This window comes from Cephus cinctus, unplaced genomic scaffold (genome assembly GCF_000341935.2).
Source record: "Cephus cinctus unplaced genomic scaffold, Ccin1 Ccin1_scaffold0774, whole genome shotgun sequence".
NCBI classification, from domain to species: Eukaryota; Metazoa; Arthropoda; class Insecta; order Hymenoptera; family Cephidae; genus Cephus; species Cephus cinctus.
Window position 1 is genome coordinate 91,003 of NW_014333378.1, and position 12,699 is coordinate 103,701.

General features: G+C 47.6%; 1 protein-coding gene across 1 annotated transcript in view; it reads right to left on the reverse strand.

Annotated features, from left to right (window-relative positions):
* Positions 1–998: 998 nt before the first annotated feature.
* LOC107270466 (tyrosine-protein kinase Drl) overlaps positions 999–12,699 on the reverse strand; it is a 32,406-nt gene continuing 20,705 nt past the window's right edge. The window contains exons 3-9 of the mRNA XM_015745507.2: positions 12,376–12,643; positions 8,908–9,082; positions 7,050–7,254; positions 4,023–4,179; positions 3,484–3,751; positions 3,226–3,412; positions 999–3,144 (exon numbers count right to left, since the gene is read on the reverse strand). Of these exons, the coding sequence (XP_015600993.1) occupies positions 2,896–3,144; positions 3,226–3,412; positions 3,484–3,751; positions 4,023–4,179; positions 7,050–7,254; positions 8,908–9,082; positions 12,376–12,643 (1,509 nt within the window). The 3' untranslated portion in view covers positions 999–2,895. The remainder of the gene's footprint in view (positions 3,145–3,225; positions 3,413–3,483; positions 3,752–4,022; positions 4,180–7,049; positions 7,255–8,907; positions 9,083–12,375; positions 12,644–12,699) is intronic.

Below are 12,699 nucleotides of genomic sequence, written 5' to 3' on the forward strand. Positions count from 1 at the left end.
ATATTGTAGCGTTACGTCCAAAGAGCATCGAGCCAGTCGTCGTCGCGATTGCGAACCGGCTTGAAATAGAAATGGCGTTTCGCCTTCTATTCCATTAAGAGATAGGAAACTCGGTTGGGCCGTTGCTGGTTCCTCGATAATAATAACAACGATCCCCGGAGTCAAGGTCTCCGGCACATCTGTCCCGGGTATCGAGTCACCCATTTACACAATAATAATAATACTCCTCACGCGTAGAAAGTCATACGTGTTACATGAACCCCCGTACCTATGAGACAGGATATAAAGAAGACGTGGAAAAAAAAAGAATAAGGCGAGTACGCAACGTTTTGAACCGGTGTCGGAGGTCTCTGGGCCCCCTTTGGCAGCCACGTTTGGGCCTCCCGAGAGACGCCTCCCCTTCTTCACCTCGCCACGCCGAGTTTAACGCTTCGTAACAATGCTCAACTTTCTCCGTCACTTTCGTTTTCGTTGGTCGGCTGGTTCGCCGGTTCTCCGTTCTCGCCTCTTGGTTCTCCTGGCTGTTAGATTGGGAAATAGTGCGTACCTCCTACCACGCCGGGCATTCTAGCGATTTTAGAAAGGGCTTTACAGTGCCCCCCCCTCTTATCCCTCCCCCCACCTACTCCCACCGGCCTTCCTCACTCTCTATCCAATATACCTATCTCTGCCTATCTACTTACTCAGCCGGGTTGAGAGGTTCGACCTCCCCTCGGCCCAACGTAAACGTTACACGTTCTGGGCGCCAAATAGGGCCCCCGCTCGACGCGACATTCGCGAGATCCTATCGGAATTAAGAATTGTCGACGTCGATCCGGGGCCAGTGCCGTTTCGGTACAGTCAGTTCAAAAAAGTAGGCTCCCCTTTTTGGCTGTTGTGCCAACTTTCCCACGATAAAAATTCTAATGCTCGTAGGCAGAGTCCGTCTGGGGCAATGAAATCGATAGTCGTTTGTATTACGAGAATTTTACGGGCTGGTCGGACGTATTGGACGCGTCTTCTTTTCAACACGTATACTTTATTCTCCATTGAAAAATAATGCCGTTACATATCGTTATAGGAAATAATAGAATCTGCACAAATCAACTCGCTCGGCCATCACCACTGTTATTCGCTATACGTATTTACAATGAGATAAGGAATTTCTTTGGGGGATAGGAGAAACGTTTAATGATCGATCACAGGATGGGAACTATCTTTAGGTTAGGTTAGGCTAGGTTAGGCTTCATTGAAATATGAATTATTAATCTCGGCCATCTATCGCCTCTTAGAATTATTAATTCTCCTGCTGGTATTCTTGCTCAGGATTCGTACTTGGATGGTGATATCATTGTCATTGGATAGATGTTGTAATAGCGACAGCGAAAAAAGTGTGTAGCACTAGTCTACCCTGTTCCTCCATAAAACATTCAGGAATATAGTAGATACGTTAGATTCGATATAAATAAATTAATTAATACGTTATAGTAAATAGTAGTCGTAGCTTTAGATTAGTAGTACAGTAATAGTACGAGTAGTAGTAATAGTAGTAGTCGTAATAGCAGTAGTAGTAGTGTCGTAATAGTAGGTAATATTTAGATGGCCTTTCATACTAGGTACTGTTAATTGTAATTCTGCTCAGGGTTTTTCGGCCGGATCTACAACGATGGTTGGATGGATGGAAGAGGTGAGTCAGAGAAAGACTTAGAGAAAGTATATATGTATAGAAAATAGGAAATTAACATAGGACGGGATAATTTTTTTTTTTTATATTAATTCGAACGTAATTAATTGGTGATTTGATTAGATAAAATGACTCAGAGAGAGAGAGAGAGAGGGCGGAAAGGGGGAGAGAGAAAGGGTCTCGTTAGAAGGGAACATGCGACATTTAAACATCGAGTACATTTAAAAATGAGCTCATTCCTTGAAGGGACCTGTAGGAAGAATCAGACTTTCACTGTACAGAGCACATAGTAGAGTGCATATGCAGAATGCAGAGTCCAAAGTGCAGGATGCAACCGAGTGTTTGAATTTTTTGAATAAGTCGAGAATATTGAAGAATGACAGTCGGCTTAGAGTTACAAGAATGTGGAAAGTGGAATTTATATAATTTCTGTATATCTCCAGAATCCGACCGCCCGTTTGCATGACTTTCTCTAAAAGCGTTCAAATCCAATGTAAAGTTACATTGAATTTTCATCAATTTACATTTACACTCCTGGATGGAGCTGTCACGTCGTTGCCGCGTGGCCAGACGGTTGCGGTTCCGTAGGCGCCGGCTTGTCTGGTGGGTCCGGTAGCTTAGCCACTTATTCAATGAAAAAGAGAGCAGGAATATTTTCGAAGGAAGAAAATTGTGCAACAGGGCGGCCGTTGTCAATTCCAAGTCGTTTGATTTCTATCAGACTTTTGTGTTTGATTTGATTAGGCAGTGACCTTTGGGTTACATCGGTTTACTTTCAAAGTTTAAGTTCGTCCTAGGGATTCTTACGTATATATACGAGTATCACTCTTTTCGTTATTCTGAGCACGGGGTCCCAATTCTTCTTGGCTTCCGGTTCGGTGAGCCTGGCTCGTTTCCGCATCTCCACCCCTACTACTTCTTCTTATACTCTTCAATTTTCCTTTACCCTTTCTTTTTCTTCGTCCTGCGTCGCATCTTTTTTTTTCTTTTTTTTATTATTATTATTATTATATACCTCATCTCGATCATCTGTAGCCACTTTCTTCCGTATAACGTTCTTTTGGACCCTGACACGTGTCACCTTTCTGAACTTTTTCTTTTTTCTACCCTCTCGTGCATAAGCCCATACATCAATGTAATTGGTTACTATCCCAAATTGCCGAGAACCACTCAGGCAGTCTTTCAGTAGGGAATTCTAGGGAATTCTAGGGATGTCATGGAGCAAAGGGATTTCAAATAAAACCACCAAGAGCGTCATGAAACTCCTGCAGGTAGGCCAATAGTTGGGGCATGGTGGGTCTGTCTTTGGCAAGGCCCAACCAGCAGACCGCCATTACTGCGAAGAGTTCATCGGGACATGGTCTAGGTTGAGCGAGTCTGTAACCATCTCGTAGACAAGCTGTCATCTCGAATGGATCGACCTCTAGGTAAGGTTGCTGTCCCAGCGTAGCCAATTCCCACAGGAAGACACCAAAGGACCACTGCGAAAAAAAAAGATTGTTCGTGAGTCGGTATACGGTCCAGGGTGAAATTTGAAAATTAAAAAATATCTAATAACTTACCACGTCTGTCGCTGTGCTAAATTGATTAATCTGAAGACTCTCCAGGGCCATCCAGCGTATGGGACGGTTCTCATTGTCGCCCAGACAATGGTAATCCTGTGGGAACAGATCCCTGGCCAGCGCAGCATCCGCCAACCTCACGCGATGTCCAGCAGGTTCTATTAAACAGTTCCTGGTCGCGATGTCCCTGGATAGAAAAATTATTTTGATTCCATGATAAAAATTTTCAAAAAATCGCCGACTGAAATGACATATCACCTGTGCAGCAAACCACGACCGTGCAAAAAGGCCCCAGCTCTGGCGACCTGAGCAGCCACGTGGACCAGGTCCCTGGTACCAGGATGATGGTTTCCGTCGGTCAGGTAGAGCTTCAGATTCAATTCGGTGGGAGTACTCGTGTAGGCCAAGAGTGGGCAAGGCCCATCTAGACAGGCCGCAGCAAGGGACGCAACGTTCCCGTGGACCAGTCCAGCCAGCTGAGAGCCCTCCACCACGAGCAAAGACGCCTGGTACGCCGAGGCCACCTCTGTAAATTCCATTTACCCCCATTAGTCATTTTTCTTCCACGTGCCTCTTCGCGCTATGCTCGACCCGACTGCGGTTAGGCGCTTCCTGTTTTACCTCAAGTGGATAAGTCCCGCGGTATGACCGCACGTCGATACTCCAGTCAGTTTTAGAAATTTCTATTACTTTCACCGTATGCTCATGCTTCGCACGCTTACCAGTCCAACTAAGGCCTATTTTCTTTTTTCATTTTCACAATCCGTACAACTGAACTTCGTAACACGAAGACTCACCCGTGACTGTCTTTATGATGACTTCCTGTTCGTGACCAGCCAGCTCCAAAGTACCCTTGTAGACACGTCCGAAGGTCCCCTCCTGTATGTGGTCCCGGCAATAGAGGGCTGACCTTGAAACTGCCAGGGCCCTTGCCTTCTCGCAGGGGTCTGTGGCCTAGAGTCAATCAAGGGGAAGGGTTGAGGTCGCGCGGGCTGATTAATTACGTCTTCGGGAGAGCTCTCGAGAAGGGAGCAGTCTAATAAAAAGTAGTATTCCAATATACTGGCAAATTTGTTCTCGCGCCTGACTTAACCCAAAGAATTGATACCGAGGCGCCTTTCAGACACACCGGAGGGACGCCGGGCGTCCTTACGCCCAAGTAATTCAAGAGTCGTTACTGTCAGTCGAAATAAATGGGATCTGAGAAAGGGCCCCGAGGTAGGTTAGACGCAAGAAAGACAGCAGCGATGTGTAAAAGGGTTAAAGGGCAGCAAAGGACGAAATTCTCCCTTTGTGAGTAAAGTCTGCCACGCGGCGCCAACAGTCCGTCCCTCTTTGTTCGAGGCTGAACTGCTATTGGCATTGCTTCGGTCGGAATGGCGAGAGGTAAAAAGAAGGGCAGCCAAGGCTCGTGGGATAGACGGAGGGGGCGCGCTGTACGTATAGGTGGTTAGGCTGGGGGTGCGAAGTCCGGGCTATTCATTAATTTCAATTTTACGGAGTTTTGCCTTCGCTCCCGGCAACAACCCTTTATATCGTGGCTACCCCATTTGCGCACACGCCCCCGTCTACGCTTTTCGCCACTGTGCACGTACGCGGCCACGCACTCACGCACTCACGCACTCACGCACTCACGCACTCACGCATGCACCTGATGCTGCTCTGCTGCTGCCATGCTGACGCGTACTCGAAATTAAAGGAAAAACGCGAGTGTAAATGGTAGAGCGCGAGCACGTTTTGCGGCCGCTAACAATAAGGCTGTGTAGAATTTGGCACGGTAGTGCGGAAAATTGCGTTGCTTTTGCTTTTTTTGTGTGTTTGTACAATGCATGGAAAACAGCTTGTTCGTCGGAATATGAGATACGGGTTTATTTGTTTGTTTACCCTTTTAGGAACGGGAGTATTCGAGTGTTTACCTGTGTCGGGAATCCATAAGCTGCTTAACAAGGAAAATTTGAATTTTTTCTATAAAACGGATGAGGCCAAAGAATATATGAAAAACGGAATTAAAGCGCAATCACAGACGCCGTTACGGTCAGATATTGCGGGAGGAGGAATTAATTGAAATTCGAAAAGGACAATTTATACCGTCCGACATTGGAATCGGAAAGGGAATTAATATTATTTACGTTAATGGGGTAAAATGCAAATTTGCTAACTCCAGGGCTTATCACAGCAGCCCTCTAATTATCATACTCTCTTGTTAACGTAACCATTCGTGTAACCGTGTAACTCGTGAAAACGCAGGGCGAGGGCAGGTGACCCACGGATGATTTTGAACGAAATTTTGAAACCTTCGAAATTCCCAAACGACCTTATCGTTTGTCAAAAATCTAATGACTGTTAAAAAAAATTTATTTCTCCCATTCGTTAAATTCTCGAAGAACAATTTGGAAGATTTTTTCGAGATTATTCACAAAGACCGTATCCTCCCCCACGTGTCACACCCTCACAATGGGTGTAATGGGTTTGACAATGGATCTCAAGCGTATCGTTTTACAGGGTAAGATTCCCTTGTAAGGGTTGTTGGTGTCTTGTAGGCTCTAAGGTAGTCCAGGTTACCCAGGAGGTGTTACAGGGGGCGAGAGGGGGGTGGAGGGGTGACCAGACAGTGACTAGGGTGTCGGAGGCATGGAGGCACAAAGGTATAGGCAGAGGAGAGGGGTCCCCGGCCGGGGGATGGTTTTCCTGGAGGGGAGGGAGCTTTTGAGAGTAGGGCCAAACTAAGGGCTGAAGACTGAGGGTTGAGGCTCCTGGCTCGAGGGATACGCGTATCCCCGGTAAATTGATCCAAGATCAAAGCCGAAACAATCACAGGACCCTCTCGGCCTCCTCCCTGTTCTCCGGCTGTTCCAGCCCCTCGGTGTTCCGGGTCTGAGGATCTAGGGGTTGAACCAGAGAGGTAACCGCGTGTGTAACCTCCCATCGAAAGCATCACCTTCCTTGCCCTCCTGCGTATTTTCCCCTCGGCCTCCTTCACCCTCTGGCCATGCACCCTTGGGAATGGCACAGTCCCTATTTTTCGAGAATTAATAAATTCTCTTCCTTAATGCGCTGGCCCTACCCTGACACAGAATTGGTCCTTCCTGACGCAATTCTGTTCGCTAAATCGCTCAACTTCTTTTTTTTTGGTTTACAGGGAAAAAAGTAAACGACGATCTTTGCAGGGGTGCATCCCTGGAGTAATGTGGGTCGTTCACTTCTTGTCTCCTTGTACCTCTACAAGCCTCTTTGGTCAGGGGTTGTTCGCCTGAGCACGTGGTCCACCCGAAAAAAGTATCTATGTTAGTTTGGGCTTAGCTATGTGCGAGTGTGTAGGTGCGTACTCATGTGACGTAGCTGGTTGGAACGGGTGACGTACAGAGTAGGAACAGTCGGTAAGGTAGAAATTGACGTTGGTATTCGTGCTGATGGCAATGGTGGGAATGGCGGTAATGCTGGCAAGGGTGGTGGTACCGGAGGTAGAAAATAGGGGATGAAACCCCAGAGCCGTAGAAAGTTGTCAGTAGAAAGCAGTTCGCTCGACCACAAACTCGATAAACTTTGAGCGCACGGTGCGCAAATGTACAAACCAGAAAAGGGGACATTCGACTTATCTCGCTCCACTTCCGCTTCCGGTTGCGTACAGACCGAGAATAAAGGAGGAGACGAAGGTGAAAGATAGGGGCTGCCTGGAGAGGGCGAAGGAGGCGACGCGAGGGAGCAAAAGGCACGGGAAGCGTCTTTGAGAAAATCGTATTTTCCACCAGGAAAAAGACTCTTGGCGAAAAGCGTTTCCAACGGAGCGCCGGAAAATTAAAGTTCCTCGCGTAATTCTGACCCACCTGACTGAGATGCGTTACGTGACTGGCCGCGTAATAACTGGCTCGTGAGCCGCAGGGTCTGGCGTACAGTGGCTCCAGGTCGGCGATGGTCGCGTAACTTCCGGAGTTGGCGCTGCCCGGACGTGGATCCACTCTCACGAGAACGGAACTTCCGGCGAGTCCGCCAGTTCCGGCAGCCGAGTAGCTGCAGCAGGGTAGCGTCTTCCTGCAAGAGTCATACAAAATTTTGAGTCCACTCAACTTCCGCCACTGACCTTCTCTACCCTGGCAAGAGGTACCCTTGGAAATTTCAAAATTTCTAAAAACAATCCAAAATCTTTAAACAGGAAGTTTACGTAAATCCGGAAGTCAACCTCAACTAACTTCCCCTCACGGACGTCCTCGAGATTCCCGTGGAAAGACACGAAGCTCGTAAACGTCTTTAAGCCCACGTGACTTCCTGGACGACCCGTTTCCAAGAGACGGTGGAGGGTGCGGTTAGTCACCCTGATATAAAATGTCCGTTTCTCAGGATTGAACTAAAAGATTTTGAAGTAAGGCAAAGGGAGGCTCCGTTTGCCTTGTGCTATTAGGCCGAAGAGCCTCAAAGAGCTAATATGTCCTGGAAGAGACAATTGCGCGATCCCCAGGAGCGTAGGGGGAGCCAACCCAGTCTGAGCCAGCCCTCTTATCCTTATCCTTATATCCTACAGGACTATTACCCCTCGAGAAAAATCCTCGAGTAGCACCGAGAGATGGGAAGCCACGTTGCCTATCAGCCAGCAGCGTCCCGACGCTCGAGTGGGGCGTCCTTCCCGCTGGAGCAAAGAAGAAGCCAGTAATAAAATGTCGGGGGCCGCGCTGAGCGACCGACAGATCACCAGGCTTATTGAAAGGATATTTCATTCGGATGAGGTCCTATCCCGCTTATCCCACGAATTTCCCGCGGGTGTCCCGGAAAAATCTGCCTTTTTCCTCGGGGCCATCGTCCCCTTCCAACGTGACACACACGTGTATAGTCCCATCGACATTACCATCACCTACCACCTAACCACTCTTTACTTCCCATACGATTCCCCCTTTTTCCCATATTTTTTTTCTCCTCTCTCTTTTCATAGCTTCTCTTCCCGATTGATTTTCACCGCCTCCACGGATTTACAAAGAAACCGCCGAGACTCCTGTATTTCACCCAAGAAACTCTCTCGGCTGCTACTTCATCCGGTCTAGCTGCCCCATGACTTTCTCGACTTCCTTTCTTTGTATCCCATCGCTATCAAGAACAGGACGTAGAAAAAGAGAAGGTTTTCTTGAGAGACAATAATTTTTTCTTTCTTTCTCCTTATTATTTTCCCTTTTTTCCCCTATATATTTTTTATTTCAGTCTCTTGTATACATATACTGTGACGTGATTTTTCGAATCACGGTCCCAAGGCGGCTCCGGTTACAGACAACGTTCTCGCCTTCTGGTTCCCTTCGGGTCGCCACCCTGCTCAGAAGCTACGCTCTCCGGTTCAAAAATCTACAGGATCCGTTCAGTTATCGCCTCCTCTGATAGGTTCCGTCAGAGCTCTCGTTTTGGTAGATTTGGGCCTGTTCCAGCCCAACTCGCAGTTCCCGGTGAAAAAAGAATCGGCTGGCGGCCGCCTGGCTTGCGGATGCACGAACGACGGGTGGACGGCCGAAGGTAACGTAGGTTGCTTCTCGAAGATAGTCGTTCTCGTATTGGCTTGCGGATGCACGAACGACGGGTGGACGGCCGAAGGTAACGTAGGTTGCTTCTCGAAGATAGTTCGTTCTCGTATATTTTGCTATCGGTGCCGGGTCAAGGAAAAGAATTACGTTACAATATATATATATATATATAGAACTGTAGACTTACTGCGATTCCTGTACTCGAGCCTTGCTATTACGAATGTACAAAGCGCTGGCGACACTTCCCACGACCAATATCAAGGCGCATGCACAAGTGGCTGCCACGTAAAGTGCTCCGGCGCCATTCACAAGGGGACCAGCTTCCAGCTTCACGGAATCATTTCTGGGCGGTGTTTCCACTCCTGTAACAATAACGGAATTACATGCCAAGAATGTCCTGTCGGGTACAAAGTGCAAGTAAAATGCAAAGGGTCACCCTCCGCCAATTGCATTATCCGAAAAGGAAGATAAAAGTCGCCTCTTTAATGAAAATAATGGTGAATTCTTCTCGAATCGCGTAATTAGTCTACGGATATTATTTTTCGTTGCGAAGAGCTTATCTGCTTTTCATTTTTCTGAAGGATCTACCCCCCACTCAATTCTGTTACGATACATAGTGCTGGAGGGTTGCGCTATTTCAACCCTTATGAATGGAACGATTAGTTTATCCATCCTCTCTCCCGGCCAGATACTTCACAATGGCTTTTGAATTTTACTTTTAGAATCAGCCCATGAATAATCCGATCCCCACGCTGCGGGAATTCGCGAGGAGTCCTGGGATCTGGGTATGTGGAAGAGAGCAATAAGGGTGATGAGAGAGAGAGAGAGAGAGAGAGAGAGAGAGAGAGAGAGAGAGAGAGAGAGAGAGGCAGTATGAACGGGAAAGAAAGTTAGAAAGTGGAGGTCAAGAAAGCAGAAAAAAAGTCCATCGTGAAAAAGCACGAAACGCTCGGTTAGCTTTTGGCCTCCTCTCTCTCTCTCTCTCTCTCTCTCTCTCTCTCTCTCGTCTCGTCTCTTTTGTGGCCTCGCTTAACGAGCGGAACTTTTAGCCGTAGAACTTTTCTCCGTGAAATCCAGCCCAGCACCGACTGTACACCAACTGCGAATACTCAAGTTCCCAAAGCAAAAGCCGGACGACCCATAAAGCAGAGGAAAGGGGGACGAAATAAAAAGAAAAAGGATAAAATTTCAAAGCGAGATACGATTCTCCTCCGGCAAGAATCTTTCTCTTTGGCAAAGATATCGGAGCATCCTGGATCCGGTGCATCCATCTGCTTTTCCTACTTTTCCCGGAGTAAATAACGCCGGGACGAAGCGCGACAGACGTGACGAAGGAATACCGGAAGGACGTCGAGGAAGGGATCGGAGGGGGTAGTGGAATAGCTAGACTACATCCGGCAGGGTCCTCCAGAGGGATGGCAAACTGATAGGATGGTTGGCTGGCACTTGAGGGTGTATGGGTGGGGTTATCAAGGGGGTGAGTTTGCTCGGGTGTGATGAGACGTGTAAAAAAAGGAAATAAAAAGTTAAATAAATCGTTGCCCTCCCTTAGCCGCGACTCCACTCCCGGTCGCTTGTTATTTCTGTTTATTTACGCGGATCCTTCCATTCGAGTCCCGAGACTCCTACTCGCTTTTATTTCCAGCATCCACCTCGCCCACCACGCTCGCCCGCGCTCTTATTTCTTCCCGGCTACAACAGGACCACTTGGATTCTTCCGAGATATTGAAGAATCAAACGGCAAATAAAATCCATAAAGAAGTCCTTTCGCTTCCAGGCTTCTCTGCCGTCCCCCATAGCCACGGATGTTTGGGTTCCCGAATGGATCTCTGGGAATACCCTGAACGAGCTGGACCGGGATGCTGGGTCCAGAACCCTAAAGCTCATAGCGATGGGACGTGGAAAAGGTGAAACTGGGAGAAATAAGACAGCAGTGTTGGTGGAAGCTACTACTACCTGCTACTTGCCATTACTTCTAGTATACCGGATACTACTGGATGGAAAAGGGTACTCGTGTGAAGTATTTCGCAGCGGATTTAAGCCCCCGGGACTCGGTCGGTCGCAATCAAACAGTCGCTAACGGAGATTTACGTGGGACTGAAATTAAGTCCGACGGGATTAACGGACCGGCCCCTGACGCCGCCGTCGTCGGGACGCGCCGGGACGCGCCGAACCGCAGTACCTAATTCCAGAACTGACTTTTGACTATCTCACTCTGGACCAAACGATCACTTACGGTTCATCCTGACCCCTAAGGGACGTCGCTAGAATTAACTCTATACTGTCTGCCCTATAGGTCCTACGAGGCTACGGGCTGTTCCACGGTACTAAATCCGAGTTCAAAAATACTAATAAAATGTCTTTTTGGAAAATAAAAATATACTAAAATATCCTAACACTTTCTATGGCACCGTACAGTCGGGAAAATTGAAAATTAAAAAAATATTTCCATCCTATGTATACATCCTTGTGATTCTGACGTACTTCATCGAAAGTCTCGACACTTTTCTTCCTCTCTTATCCACTTTTCTTTCTCCCTCCTATCCACCCTCCAAGGAATGATCCCTCTTTGGCCATTACCCTCTCGATCTTTGACTGAAGCAGAAGTCGAGTCGGTTTTTCCTTTTTCATTAAATCTCAGCCGAGAAATTCAATTTTCCTCGGCGAATTGCCTTTCGTTGTTCCGTCACGACTTGTAACCGGATACTGGCTCGGTGTCTGCTTCCACTACGTTTGTGTCTGTCAACTGCGAAGGGGCGGGAGAAACTATACCGTGAAAATCCTACCCCTCCTCGGGCATCCCAGCATCCCCCAGCATCCCCCAGAATCCCCCAGCGAGCCCATCCACAGACTCTCCTGGTGTCATCCTATTCCCGGTACTCAGTGCCCTTGCCAATTCACGTCAAACTGCTATTTCGCATTTCGAGTTACAATTTTTCTCACTCTCTCTCTCTCTCTCTCTCTCTCTCTCTCTCACACACACGCTACGGATAATGAAAATCATCCCTTAATCGTCAGACCGATCCTACAGGGATATCATCCGGTATACGTGCAAATATTTGGGGCTGATGGGAAAATCACACACACGCTACGGATGCCAATTCACGTCAAACTGCTATTTCGCATTTCGAGTTACAATTTTTCTCACTCTCTCTCTCTCTCTCTCTCTCTCTCTCTCTCACACACACGCTACGGATAATGAAAATCATCCCTTAATCGTCAGACCGATCCTACAGGGATATCATCCGGTATACGTGCAAATATTTGGGGCTGATGGGAAAATGGTGTATTTGTAGGAAAAACCCCGAGGGGAGATCAGGGGTGAACAGGCGCGAATGCGGTTCGGTAGAAACAATGGTTAAATCTTGGATTCCACACCCCCATCCTTTTGATTATCTGTTTAGGAAATCAAAAACAGTTCCATGCAAAAAACACGCGGTTCGAGCCTCGACCATGTTTTCAAAACGAAGCAAGAACTTGGCAAGCCATCCTACACCACTATATTAATACACTACCCTCATTTTGGACTCGAAACAACCCCTCTTCGAGTCTACCGATAATCTAACGATGAATCATCTTCAAACGAGCACACTGTATATCTATATAGATGCATGCACCTCGTACGGTATATTTTATTGAAAATCGGTAAACTTACCCTTCAGGCAAATTTTATTCCGCCGGAAGACGAGTATCGTGTCGTTGTATCTGGTACCTGGTGGCGCCGTAACGTTAACCCTCAGCGCCATGGGTATTTCTGCACTGACCTGACCCGAGCAGGGCAACCTTATCCTGAAGACCTGCAGAGTCACCGGAACTTCACCCCTGGCGGATACGTTCACCCTCGGGGGTAGGAGAGCCATCATCCCTGAATTTCCACCAGGCACACCCACGACGTCGTAGTCCAGTTCCATGGAGTAGGGTAGCTGCGAACATCGATAAGATTATTTTTACAAATATTCTCCCTTACCCCCCCCCCCCC